Raw genomic sequence first — 14930 nt, forward strand, 5'->3', positions numbered from 1 at the left:
CCACTCAATAGTAACTGTCTCTGGAAAATAAGCGACTGGTTATTTTACCATGTATCATTGTTATGTGATAGATTATATTTGTTAGTCACAACAGGCTACAGCTAATGCCGGAATCCCCCTCCTGAGCCACAAGCTAGTGTTCTCTGCACCCCGCTAGGCTATCCTCTCTGGTAGTGGAACCCTTCCTGTTCCTCATCAGTAGCTGGGCAGGGTATTTGGAAGGAAGGACAAAGAACATCTTCATCCTTATCCACTTAGCCCTGGCTTCCTGCTCTAATGGAAATGTCTCCCAGAAACATGTTCATAGATCCTGCAGCCTTTGGACTAGGGACTCAGCCTCCCCCATCTCCAAACCTCCCCTATCCAGTGAGGAGTACATGGAAACTTAAAGTGCTTAGTACAGTGTCTGGCACATGCTATGTGCCCAATAAACTACAGCTACTTCTTAGTTTCAGACATCCTTCTCTGCTCTAAGAACGAAGTTCCAGGGGTATCCTAACGTCATACCCATGTGGTATGGCCAAGATGAGATACTTACTTTGAGACTGTCCTTAAAACTCAATCTTAACAGTTAAGATTTGTCACTGCAATCTAAACTTAAAATACTATATTTAAAGTCAGAAAAATAAATTTCTCTGGTTTCTACCTGACCCTCACCTTGGGCTTTGTCTTTTCCCAGTGTCCTCTTAGTAAAGGAAAAAAAATCTCAGTTCCAGGAATAAATGTGCTTCCAAGAAAGTTTTTCTCTTGAAGACACAATCAAACAATACAATGATCCTATTTTCTTCATTGTTGTGGCTTCTAGGAAGCTCAGAGCCGTATTTCTACTTATAGGAACATTTTCGAGGTTATTATTCATGTTGTATAATGTGTTAGGGAAGGGCCCAGTTGTTTCCTGAACAACTAGCTTGTCTTTTTTTCTTACAGTCACTGTGAATTATGTAACAGATCCTATTTCCCTCTTTGTTTTATCTCTACAAAATCTTTTACAAGTATAGGGCTTGGAGTAAGTATTTTGCTTACTGCATTTTGTGGCTTAACTTTTTCTTGACTTTTAATTGTTCCCCAACCCAATTACCACATTTATCTAAAAATGTTATATTATACAAATTTCTGTAAGATACTGTGAGGCACTCTTGGAATGAGGTCGGGAATAAACAGGTAAGCAAACAAAAGTAAATAATCGATTCCCTTTGACAGGTCAACCTCCTCCATTCCTTTCTTTAAAATATCAACGAGAAGTGATAAAGCCATTTAAAGAGTATTTACATTTACATAAAGAATACACACTCAGGAAAATGTAACCTGATGTTGTAGGAACAATTTCTATGGCTTCTTTCTTCCTACTCATACTGGATTTCCAAATAAAATATGGCCATCCAATTACAAGGCACATTTGAAAACAATTACTAAGTATACGAAGCTAAAAATGCGCTATTAATTGAGAAGGGATTTTTGACAATATCTCAAAAATGACTTAGGCATCTTGTCTGGAATTATATTGGCTGCAATTCTTGTCACACATTTTAAAATAATTCCAGCAACTGTCCCGATGGATAGAGACTCGAGGATAACCTCACACCATTTCTGTCCTAGAAGAAAATCCTGTTTGGGAGGGCCTCTGACTCAGTGTAACGTGAGACGAGCTATATATGACCACGACTCTACCCTGACAGCTGACTCTGCTCTCCCTCAGACCTCCTGTCTGCACCAAGGTTGCTCCAAGAAATGAACTTGGCAAAATTTATTCATACTATAAATACCAGAACACAATATGGATAAAATGGCATCCACTCAAAAAAATATATTACGTTTGTTTGTTGGATCTGTACACAGATTAGTTTGTGGGTTTTTTTTTTATAAAGTTGAAAAACCTTTTTATTTGCAATTATTCCATTTTTTTCCTTACTGCAAGTCTAAAGGAGAACTAGCATGTGTTTAACATTAATTGCTTTATCAGAGGGCTTCAGGGTCTAATTACAGTGTCACTTTGGCTAGGGGGGCAGATTATTTTCTAAACTTTCACATTACCCAAATTCACAAGGTTTAAAACAGGAAGTAACTTGGTAGTGCCCCAGTGTAAGAAAATGATTCAGCTCAGCGACACTTGAAGGGAAAAATTTCCTTCGGTGGGCATGTTATACCCTGTTCCTAGCAACTCAGCCCCTACTTAGGGGCTCCAGGCAACAGAAACAGCAAGAACCCAAGGCCTAGGTCATAAGAAATAGGACAAGCGTGTGTCATGTTCGGTAGGATTCCTGAGAGGTTTGGGTCTGACAGCAGAACCCAAGGGAGCATTTTCTCTCTCCGTGTCTCTCCCCAGTATGTCAGAACACTGGACAGGAAAAGGGAACACCTGGGCCCTCCTCTGGCTGTGTGACCTTGGGCAAGTCCCTCGACCTCCTTGGGCCTCTACTAATTCATCTGTAAAATGAAGCCCACAGTTCCACTCACCATGTGCATGAAGACTGCATGCCCTGTGCCAGGCCCTGTGCTAGGCTGGGGTGGGGGGCAACACGCTGAAGAAGACAAGCACAGTCCTCTCATGGAACCCCATGGAACTTAGAATTTAGTGGAGGAAAGCAACAAGGTTGTTTAAAAGCACACCGATATTTTAATAATACTGATCATGACAATAACCAGCATTTGTTGGAACAATGTGCCAGGACTTGTTCTAAAGATCATCTCTTAAACCTTTAACAACCACCATAGGAGGCAGGTTCTATCATTAGTCCAGTTTTTACATGGGACAACTGAGGCTTAATGAAGTTGAGTACATCAGGGGTAAGTACATCATTTCAAAACCCAGTCCTTTCCCCGCTGCACTGTACCGACTTCCTGCTTAGCTGACTACAGCTCTGGGGACAGTGTTTAGAACGGGCTTTTTCACCTGAAGGCCATTTCACAGTCTTACTGTAAATGGGAAATTTATCTATGAGTTCCCACTGGGGCATCTCCTGGAGCTCCCCTTGTTTGGAAAGGACCGCTCCTTCTGGAGCCCTGCAAAGCCTGCCAGGGTCCGAGCAGCAGGTGGCCGAGATGCGAAGGCTCTCACTCCGCAGTTGCCCCGCGGCTGGACGACAGACACACATCACAGCCCGGCTGCTCTTCCCGCTCCACAGCAAGCCAAATCAATCTGTCAACCGACAGCAAATCAGCTCAAAAGAATAAGAAACCACAGAAATAAATAGGCACGCTGCACTTTCCCTGACCTTTAAACTGATTACAGCCTTGATCGTCTTCCAATTTTGAAGTGAAATGAAACAGCAGTTGTGCGTGGCAGAGAGGCGCATACGAGCCTGCCAGTCACAGCTCAAGGGTTAGCAAGGGTTAATCCGTTAAGGAGGCTTTAACACCGCCAGTGTGATGAACTCTTACTTGGAGGTCCACCCCCCCAACTCCTGCCCCTTTCCGGCATAGTCTGCAGGCAGGCTCACCTAAACCTCAGGACTGGACTGTTCTGCTCATCTATTTACTCACTCACTTGCTCATTCAGCCAATATTTATTCGGTGCTCAGTTTGTGCCGGGCACTGTCCGAGGACAGGTCTTTGTCCTCAGGAAGCTTATACTTTAATAAGGAAAACACATAACTGCCAAGTAAACAAATAACAGATGGACTTCTCTTGCCTGGGGCTCAGGCCGTGCAGGCTTAGAGGATTCCACATTTCATTTATTTACTTTTTTTTTTTTTTAATGAATTGCTCTATTTTATTTTGTTATTTTATTTTATTTTAATTTGGGAGGCCTCCACATTTTAAAGAGAGCACAAAACAAGTGCAGAGCCAGTGCCTCCTTAGGGTATCAACCCTGGCTGACCAGGAGAACCCGGAAAATTAACGTTAACAGATGCCTGAGGCTCATCCCAAAACCATCAGGTCAGAAGCTGTGGCAGTGAGGAACTGGTAATTTTTGAATTACAATTTTGAAATAATTTTGAATTTACAGAAAAGTTGCAAAAATCATCCACACAATCCCCAAGTTCACCAGTAGTTTGCCCTGTGCCTTATTTACGTTACTGGTTTCTGTGTGTACACATGTACACATGTGTGTTACACATTCTTTTTTTCTGAATCATTAGAGGTTAAGTTACATATCATACTTGATATGTGTACATCAACATGTATAACAGCAATGGTGTATACATCATTGATCCCTAAAGCCTTCAGCATGTATCTTAAGAATGAGGTGGTTTCTTTTCTTTTTCTTTAAAGATTTTGTTTTTGGGGCGCCTACGTGGCTCAGTTGGTTAAGCGTCTACCTTCGGCTCAGGTCACGATCTCAGGGTCCTGGGATGGAGCTCCACATTGGGCTCCCTGTTCAGCGGGGAGCCTGCTTCTCCCTCTCCCTGTGCAATTCCCCCTGCTTGTGCCCTCTCTGTCCCTCTCTCTCAAATAAACAAATAAATAAATGAAATATTTTTTAAAATGAGGAAATTTGATAGTGCTATGTAGTCATTTATATAAAGCCTCTATTCAAAGTTTGCTGATTGTCTCAATAGTGTCTTTCTTAGAATTTTTTTCCCCATCCAGGATCCAATCTAAGATCCTATGTTGTGTTTAGCTGTCACGTCCCCTTGGTTCTTCTTTAATCTTGGTCTTTCTTGACACCGGCATTTTTTAAGAGTCCAAATCAGTTATTCCGGTGCGTGTCTTTCAACTTGGGTTTGTCCAGTGTTTCCCCATGATTCGATTCAAGTTATGCGTTTTGACAGGAGGAGTGGACAAGCATAGGTGATGAGTGTCCGTCTTGTACATCACACCAGAAGGTACGTTACGTCAGCTTGTTCCAATACTGGGGACACTAATTTTGAACACTGGGTCTGCCAGGTTGCTCTAATGCAAAGTTAATATTTTTCCTTTTGTTTAATGACTACTTTGTAGAGGGATATTTCAAGACTCTAAATATCATATTCCTCATCAAAGTTTCACTCAATGGTGTTAGCAAGTACTGATTTTTTAAAAAAAAAATTTATTAATTTATTTGACAGAGATTACAAGTAGGCAGAGAGGCAGGCAGAGAGAGAGGAGGAAGCAGGCTTCCTGCTGAGCAGAGAGCCCGATGTGGGGCTCCATCCCAGAACCCTGAGATCATGACCTGAGCCGAAGGCAGAGGCCTTAACCCACTGAACCAGCCAGGTGCCCCTCTCCTCTCTTAGACTAAAATGGGTGCTTCCCCAAACCTAAGCCCTAAAGCAAGGGAGGGAAAATCCAAGAGAACAACTCAAAAAGATTGGGGGGTGTCCCATTATTTGGTTAAATATCTGCTTTAAAGGTAGACTTACATCTAGATCATTCCTCTATGCCTATCTGAGGAGGTTGGATGTGATCTGGGTAGACACACTGGGGTGGAGAGCAGGAGGCCATGGAGAAGTCTGTGTGTCCACCATTGGTTTCCTGTGCGTCAGGTGGACAGTGAGAGGTAACCTGAACTATTTTCCTAATGCTCTGACCAAGAGGGCTGGCCACTGGGTAAGGAGACCCCAAAAGCAAAAGACTCGGAGTAGACTGGTAGAGGTGGAACCCGAAGTGGTGGTGGAAGAGGCAGAGACAGAACCAGATCCCCACAGAGGTGTTCTGCCGCCTACTGTTTCACCTCCAGGAAGAATCATATGAGATACAGGAGTCGGAGAGTCAGCGTGGAGATGCCTGCCCACAGGACAGGAGTGGTAGCCTTAGCCAGAGAAGCAGCAGCGGCCACAGGAGGACGACAACAGACAGTGGAGAGAGGGATGACCCTGTGTCTCCCTCCTTCCACCCATCCCACCGCAGCAGAAAGGGGTCTGGGAGAGGCAAGGATAGAAGTGTGCAAGACCCAACACTTCTTTCCCCCACCCCATCCCCATGGATGGAGGGCAGATGAGGTTGGGCAAGCATCAAACTGGATCTGAGATTGAAATTTTAAACTAGACTGGGCTTTCTGAAATTAGAACATACTGAAAAAACACGGAATCCCCCCCATATGCCACTGAAGGGATTGGGAAGAGAGGTTTGAAAAAATAGGGTTGAAGATGGTTTCTGGGGAGAAGAGGAAGACTTTGTTTAGACACCGTCATGCTGAGGTTGTTCATAGACTGGCTCCTGGTCCCAGGGGAAGGTCCCTTGAGGAGGTAATGCCCAGGCCTAGAAGATGAGAAGCAGCTAGGGATGAGTGATTTGACAGAAAGAAAATAGAAAGCACAGACCCCCAAGGTGGTGTGGGGGGGGTGGGCACTGGCATATGACAAGAACAGAAAAGTCTGGAAGGGCTGTAGCCTAGTGATGGGGGACAGGTACAGGGAAGCATGGGGAGGTGACAGGGCTCCAAGCATGGATGGCGTATAGCCTGCTGAGGTGCGAAGGTTTATTTTTCATAAATTCTAAGGTACAATGAATTATTTAAAAGATTCCAATAGTGCACCTCTTCCTCCCTTGTCCAAATCCTAAAGGTGACCATCATCAATGTATCCTTCCAGGCCGTTCAGACACCTCCATGTTTCCACGTATACAATTCCCCCCCCCCCCCCACGATTTGATTTGACAGAGAGAGACAGCGAGAGAGAGCAGGAGCGGGAGGAGAGGGGGAAGCAGGCTCCCCACTGAGGGATCCCCCAAAGAGCCCAATGCGGGGCTCGATCCCAGAACCCTGAGATCATGACCTGAGCTGAAGGCAGACGCTCAACAACTGAGCCATCCAAGTGCCCCTACACATATATACTTGTAATATGGATAAAAACCGATGGTTCTGTGATTCTTTTCCACTTGATAATATATCATGAATCTCCTTCCGTGTTGTTGCTTGAATAAATGATGCTAAATCCATACCACACAACCGTTAAACTTCACGATGCTACTCTCTGGTCATTGGCCATAATGATGTTCTGAGTACGTTCAAGTGACAAGGTAGATCATGGGACAGAAGTTAACAATGTAAAATCCAGTCTTTAATAAAATATGTACGGATATCTATTTGTACCTGTTTGCACCGGAAAAAGTACAGCAGGATATACACCAAAATAGTAACAGTGGTGGGATTTCTGTTTTTTCCCCTTTTTTTGGCTGTTGATTTTCTAATTTTCCTATCATAAATGTGTAGTAACTTAAAGTTTTATAATAAAGAGTGTGGGAAGCAAATAGGACAAAATGGTGACATCTGCATATGACGGGAGACGAGTCCTTGTTATTCTTTCTATTTCTGTGTGTGTCTGTACATGGACGCGTGCACGTTTAGTTTCTCACAAAGAGAGAGAGGACAAGCATGATGCATCATTTCAGTTCAGACACACAATCAACAACTTAAAAAAGATAACCACCCATGACACTGATGGACACTGTGCTTCCAAAATGAGGGGTTACCCTTGATGACTTACAGCTTAAGCAAAACGACTTGCAGACACAAGATGACACTGAGTTTGTCCCTGAGTGAGGAGAATGGCCTTGTAAATTATGTCACATCACCTCTGTCATTCCAGAGCAGAATCCTAATCTGCAGTCACTCCCCCAACCCACACACAAAGTGAGTTCCCTGCAGAGACAAGGACCTGACAAGGACTCAGAGGGCTTCCTTTTCGAGCCTGGGCTACGAACTCAGTCTTCTCCTCAGCCTGCCACTTCTCCGCCATCTTGACTCCTCCCCCTCCAATCTTTCGACTCCGTCTTTTCCTAAACAAACTAAAGACTGTGACTCAAACAACTGACCTTTCTGTTCTTGTTTGGCCCAGAAAATCTTGACTCGCTGGCGAATGTGCTTGTCTTCGCGCAGTTTCTTCTGCCACTGACGCAACTCTTGAATCTCAGGATCGCACCGAACCTGGAAAATGCCCACAAAGCTTTGGTTCCTTTTCAAAAATACGTCTATACATTAGCTTGTTAACTCTGCATAGAAAATCATTTACAAACTAATTGGATATACTCTGGATTCCAAGTGAATCAGTGTTCTGTTTACCTGAACTCCTACAGGTTATGTAATAGTTGAGTGTAAATGAGGTTGTATGAGGATTTGCTATAATAGTGGTAGGTTGAAAACATTCTTGACCTGTGCTGTCTAATAGAAATATAATGGGGCCACATGTGAAATTTAAAATTTCCTAGCAGTTTCATTTTAAAAAAGTAAAAACGAGCTGGTGAGATTATTTTTTTTAATATTTTATTTATTTATTTGACAGACAGAGATTACAAATAGGCAGAGAGGCAGGTAGAGAGAGAAAGGGAAGCAGGCTCTGCGCAGCAGAGAGTCCGATGTGGGGCTCGATCCCAGGACCCTGAGACCATGACCTGAGCCGAAGGCAGAGGCTTAACCACTGAGCCACCCAGGCGCCCCAGTGAGATTATTTTTAAGAATATATTTTATTTAACCTCAAAGGTCCAAAATATTATTTTGACATGTAAGCAATACAAAAATTATTTATGAGATAATTTACTCTCTGTTTTCCATACTAAGTCCTCAACATCTACTGTATTTTACAGTTACAGCACACCTCAGTTTGGGCTAGACACATTTCAAGTGCTCAATGATCGCATATAACTGGTGGCTACTGTATTGGTTCTAGAAGAATCACAGACAATGTATTAATCACTGTTCCGTTTAACACCAACTGAGCACCTACTGCATACTGGGCTTTGTGCTAGACATTGTCAATAAAGAGACTATTGATGATAATTTGAATTAAGTTTTATTTTATTCTTTCATAGCTCATACTTATGTGCACTTAGGTTCCAGGCATTGTTTCAGTGTTTTACAAATTTTACCATCAAAACACCCAATAAGACAAGAATGATTATGCCCATTTTACAGATGAAGAAACTCAGTTTAGGCAGCCTGCTGAGCTGCAGAGCTAGGAAATGGTGTTGAGGTTGAAATATAGGCAGACTGTTTCAGCTGCCCTTGAGGGGCTGAGAATCTAGTAGGAAACACAGAGTATTCAGGAATAAGATCAACAAGGATACTGATGAGTAGAAGGGAATGCAGAGGAGGAACTGAACTCAGCCTGGAGTGGTCAGCAAACACTTCATGGAGGAGATGATCCCTGGGCTGAGTTTTGAAGCATAAGCTAGAGTTAGCCATGGAGGAAAGGTGGGTAGAGTGTAACGGTGGTCCATTTCTGCTTATTGTGATCATGTCATAAAGCCAGGTCCCTGCCTCCTGATGTTTCAGACCAGCACTGGATCTTAAGACCTCCTGCTCTGATCACTGGGATCCAAGCTTCTTGGATTCATTTTTGAAAAACCCTGTTGTCCTCTAGAAGGGTCCTTCCATGGCTTTTTATAACTAGGAAACTTGTGGGGGGCAATGTTGGGTTTGGGGTGATCGCAATCCCTTTCCCTTCTAGAAAGTGCGTGGGTTCTTTATGTGAATTGATACCATGCACCAGAGCTCTTCTCACTAAGAGGCATTTGGAGAGATGACCTTATCAGATTCAAGAAAAATAAATTCCTTCCTATTACTTCCTCTCCCAGGGCATAGGGTGCCTTGGTTGTCTTAAGAAAACTACTCAAGTGGCACCTGGGTGGTTCAGTGGGTTAATCCTCTGCCTTTGGCTCAGGTCCTGATCTCAGGGTCCTGGGATCAAGCCCTGCATTAGGCTCTCTGCTCAGCGAGGAGCTTGCTTCCCCACCCCATCTCTGCCTGCCTCTCTGCCTACTTGCTCTCTCTCTCTATCAAATAAGTAAATAAAATCTTAAAAAAATAAAAACTACTCAAGTGATTTTTTTTCCAAAATAAAAAAGATGGACTGTAGTTTCCTGCTGAACTTATAAATGACAACTACACTTGTTTAACAAAAAAGAAAATATACAATTTATCTATAAATATATATTTTTAAAATCACACATACAAAGGACCATATATGTATATATTGTGTGCATATATATAGTATATGTATATAATATGTATATATATAATATGTATATTGTGTGTGTTTATACATATCAAGTACTTTGTATATACTTTGTATATGTTATATACCAGTATAATGTTATGTAAATTTCAGAGAGTAAAATGCCCCACTATTAATGTCATAGAATATAAGGTAATCCCCTAAGTCTTTTAAATTACAATGCAATGTTTTTACTGTTTTAGAAAGTCTTGTGTTCAAAAGATTAGACACCTTCAACATCTCTGTTCTGTGGATTGAGCAAGCCCAAAGCCTCTTGGGCAGCAAAAAAGGGATTATCCACATCTTTCCTACCAGCTTCAATTTATCTGGGTCCAAGCACACAGAAATCCCCACATTTCTGCACTGTGACAACTGATACCCTTAAGGATAATAAATGTGAAGGATCTTCTGAATCACTAAAGAAAAGTTAACACTAATTATAATCAAGCAAATTGACAATATTTTCTTACAGTCAAATTCTTTCTGCATAACTGATGTATTCTATTTTTTTTTTTAAAGATTTTATTTATTTGACAAAGAGAGAGAGACAGCAAGAGTGGGAACACAAGCAGCAGGAGTGGGAGAGGGAGAAACAGGCTTCTCGCTGAGCAGGGAGCCCGATGCAGGGCTCCATCCCAGGACCCTGGGATCATGACCTGAACCAAAAGCAGACACTAAATGACTAAGCCCCCCATGCCCCCCTATAGCATAACTTTTTTAAAAAGATTTTTTACTTTCCACCAACATACAATGTACTACCAGCCCCGGGGCACAGGTCTGCGAATCGTCAGGCCCACACACCCTACAGCACTCACCACAACACCCCCCCACACAACATCCACAACCCCACCCTCCACACCCCCCACCCCCGCAACCCCCAGCCTGCCCTGTGAGACCAAGAGCCTCCCATGGCCCCTCATCCCATACTGCCTCACCCCTTCCCTCCCTACCTATACCCCCCACATTGCCCCCCAAATCCCCCATATCAGGGAGATCATATAATTGTCCTTCTCTGATTGAGTTATTTCGCTCAGCATGATACCCTCTGGTTCCATACATGTTGTTGCAAATGACAAGATTTCATTTCGTTTGATGGCTGCATAGTATTCCATTGTATATATATATACCACATCTTCTTTATCCGTTCATCTATTGATGGACATCTAGGTTCTTTCCATAGTTTGGCTATTGTGGACATTGTTGCTATAAACATTTGGGTGCACGTGCCCCTTTGGATCCCTACATTTGTATCTTTAGGGTAAATACCCAGTAGTGTAATTGCTAGGTTATAGGGCAGCTCTGTTTTCAACTTTTTGAGGAACCTCCATGCTGTTTTCCAGAGTGGCTGCACCAGCTTGCATTCCCACCAACAGTGTAGGAGGGTTCCCCTTTCTCTGCATCCTCGCCAGCATCTGTCGTTTCCTGACTGGTTAATTTTATCCATTCTGACTGGTATGAGGTGGTATCTCACTATAGTTTTGATTTGTATTTCCCTGATGCCAAGTGATGTTGAGCAATTTTTCAAGTGTCTGTTGGCCATCTGGATGTCTTCTTTGCAGAAATGTCTGTTATGTCCTCTGCCAATTTCTTGATTGGATTATTTGTTCTTTGGGTGTTGAGTTTGATAAGTTGTTTATAGATTTTGGATACTAGCCCTTTATCTGATATGTCATTTGTGAATATCCTCTCCCATTCTGTCAGTTGTCTTTTGGTTTTGTTGACTGTTTCCTTTGCTGTCCAAAAGTATTTTATCTTGATGAAGTCCCAATAGTTCATTTTTGCCCTTGCTTGCCTTGCCTTTGGTGATGTTTCTAGAAAGGAGTTGTTGTGGCTGAGGTCAAAGAGGTTATTGCCTGTGTTCCCCTCAAGGATTTTGATGGATTCCTTTCTCACATTGAGGTCCTTCATCCATTTTGAGTCTATTTTTGTGTGTGGTGTAAGGAAATTGTCTAGTTTCATTTTACTACATGTGGCTGTCCAATTTTCCCAACAGCATTTGTTGAAGAGACTGTCTTTTTTCCATTGGACATTCTTTCCAGCTTTGTCGAAGATTAGTTGACCATTGAGTTGTGGGTCTATTTCTGGGCTCTCTATTCTGTCCCATTGATCTGTGTGTCATCTGTTTTTGTGCCGGTACCATACTGTCTTGATGATGACAGCTTTGTAATAGAGCTTAAAGTATGCAATTGTGATGTCACCAACTTTGGCTTTCTTTTTAGCAAGCTTTCTTGCTATTCGAGGTCTTTTCTGGTTCCATATAAATTTTAGGATTATTTGTTCCATTTCTTTGAAAAAAAAAATGGATGGGATTTTGATAGGGATTGCATTAAACATGTAGATTGTTTTGTCTATCCATGTAGACAAAGATTTGTATTTGTAGACAAAAATTTGTATCTATATGTAGGTAGCATAGACATTTTCACAATATTTGTTCTTCCAACCCAAGAGCATGGACCATTTTTCCATTTCTTTGTGTCTTCCTCCATTTCTTTCATGAGTACTTATAGTTTTCTGAGTACAGATTCTTTGCCTCCTTGGTTAGGTTTATTCCTAGGTATCTTATGGGTTTGGGTGCAATTGTAAAAGGGATTGACTTCTTAATTTCTCTTTCTTCTGCCTTGTTGTTGGTGTATAGAAATGCAACTGATTTCTGTGCACTCATTTTATAGCCTGACACTTTACTGAATTCCTGTACAAGTTCTAGCAGATTTGGAGTGGAGTCTTTTGGGTTTTCCATGTGAAGTATCATATTATCTACAAAGAGTGATAGTTTGATTTCTTCTTTGCCAATTTGGATGCCTTTAATTTCTATTTGTTGTCTGATTACTGAGGCTAGGACTTCTAGTACTATGTTGAATAGCAGTGGTGATAAAGGACATCCCTGCTGTATTCCTGACCTTAGCGGAAAAGCTCTCAGTTTTTCTCCACTGAGAATGATATTCGCTGTGGGTTTTTCATAGATGGCTTTGATGATATTGAGGTGTGTACCCTCTATCCCTACACTTTGAAAAGTTTTGAGCAAGAAAGGATGATGTACTTAAATGATTTTCAGCATCTATTGAGAGTATCATATGGTTCTTATTCTTTCTTTTATTAATGTATTGTATTACACTGATTGATTTGCGGATGTTGAACCAACCGTGCAGCCCTGGAATAAATCCTGTTTGGTCGTGGTAAATAATCCTCTTAATGTACTGTTGGATCCTATTGGCTAGTATTTTGGTGAGAATTTTCATATCTGTGTTCATCAACAATATTGGTCTGTAATTCTCTTTTTTGATGGGGCCTTTGTATGGTTTTTGGGATCAAGGTAATGCTGGCCTCATAAAATCAGTTTGGAAGTTTTCCTTCCATAACTGATGTATTCTTAAAGTTTGGATGGACACACAGAGTGTGGGTTCCTTTAGGGAGGAAGTAAAATGGGGGAGGAGGCTTTCACTTTTTACTCGGTATTTTTCTGGACAGATTGTTTTGGATTACAATGAACATATATTGATTCAGGAATACAAGCGTTTCAATTTTAAGTAACAGGCTGCTGAAAGGCAAAATAAGAGTTCTTTAACTTAAGAATATCTGATGAATTTTTCTACAATCCTTTGAACACTCAATCACCTAAATATTCAACAAACAGCAACGCCCATTTCCTTCATCATTCTGGAAGCCTACAGTTGTTCTCAGGGTTCTGCTGATCAGTGTAGGGTGATTTTCCTCTGTCTGGCCAGAGACCCTTCATCTTTTTTTCTTGATTTCCTTCATTTGCTGTTTACCAAAGTGGAGTACGGCAGCCTTGTTAGTTAACTTCTCATTACCAGGAAAGCCTCGATCCCTAGAGAAGGCTTTTGTGAGCCCTGGGGAAAGCATGCACTCATTGAACTGGGCTAATCCCGGTCATTATGGTCATGATTACAGAATCAATTTAAACAGCAGCGGTTGTGCCAATCAGCAAATACCGTAGAGTGCAGTGTAATGTTTAACACATAAACAATTTCATTGCTTTACAAAAAAAAGAAAAAAAAAAAGCCTCCCTGATGAGTGGCTTCCTATTTTTACTTCTTTAAATCACCACATGGAGTCCATCTGTTTTCCAAGATAGGCACACTGAGTTATATACATTATTGTGTACTTGACTTCGGGGTAAGTCCAGAAAGAAAACTCCATTATTTAGATGTGAATTTCTTAAAAGATGCCCGTGAACCAATCAAAATCTCCTAATTATCTATTATTCTGATGAAAGCCAACAGGGTACCGTATTGGTTAAGAGAGCCAACTTTGGATCAGAAAGCCTGAAGTTGAATCTCAGCTCTTCATATAACAAGCTAAGGAACCTGGAGCAAGTTACTTAAACTCTCTAAGCCTTGATTTCCTCATCTGTAAAATGGGAATAGTATAGATATTTCTCTCACTGCGTTGGTGTTTTAAAAACAAGATGAGATATTATCCGGTCCATAACAAGCCCTCACTGTGTTAGCAATTTCTTTTTTTTTTTTTTAAGATTTTATTTATTTATTTGACAGACAGAGATCACAAATAGGCAGAGAGGCAGGCAGAGAGAGAGGAGAGAGGAGGAAGCAGGCTTCCTGCTGAGCAGAGAGCCCGATGTGGGGCTCAATCCCAGGACCCTGGGATCATGACTTGCTGAAGGCAGAGGCTTTAACTCACTGAGCCACCCAGGCACCCCTGTGTTAGCAATTTCTTAATTCAACTAATAAAATAGTAAGGGGTGGCTCAGTTGGTTGAGCACCCGACTCTTGATATCAGCTCAGGTCATAATCGCGGGCTGTGGGATCCACCCCAGGTCAGGCTTCACGCTCGGTGTGGAGTCTGCTTGAGATTGTCTCTCTCTGCCCCTCCCCCCTTCTAAAATACATACATACACACCTAAATATTAAGAGCAATAAGAACAAGAATTCAGCTCTGAGATTGCATCCTTCAGTAACATTGTGAGGTTGCTAGTAGGACATGGAGCCAACTGGCTGAAAAGCCAGTGATTCATAAAACTGGAAGTGAGTCCTCTTCCCAAGGGTTTGCAAATGATTGAATACATAAATGATTTTGTAATTATATAACTTTAGGCAGTGT

General features: G+C 41.9%; 1 protein-coding gene across 3 annotated transcripts in view; it reads right to left on the bottom strand.

Annotated features, from left to right (window-relative positions):
- IQCK (IQ motif containing K) overlaps positions 1 to 14930 on the bottom strand; it is a 118943-nt gene that overhangs the window by 25520 nt on the left and 78493 nt on the right. Inside the window, exons 8-9 of one of the 3 annotated variants that reach the window (XM_032328025.1) lie at positions 7675 to 7786; positions 6674 to 6857 (exon numbers count right to left, since the gene is read on the bottom strand). In XM_032328025.1, the coding sequence (XP_032183916.1) occupies positions 6838 to 6857; positions 7675 to 7786 (132 nt within the window). In that variant the 3' untranslated portion in view covers positions 6674 to 6837. Of the gene's footprint in view, positions 1 to 6673; positions 6858 to 7674; positions 7787 to 14930 lie in introns of those variants that run through there. The other 2 variants (XM_032328024.1, XR_004281863.1) reach the window with 2 other exon arrangements.

Source organism: Mustela erminea, chromosome 20 (genome assembly GCF_009829155.1).
Source record: "Mustela erminea isolate mMusErm1 chromosome 20, mMusErm1.Pri, whole genome shotgun sequence".
NCBI lineage: Eukaryota > Metazoa > Chordata > Mammalia > Carnivora > Mustelidae > Mustela > Mustela erminea.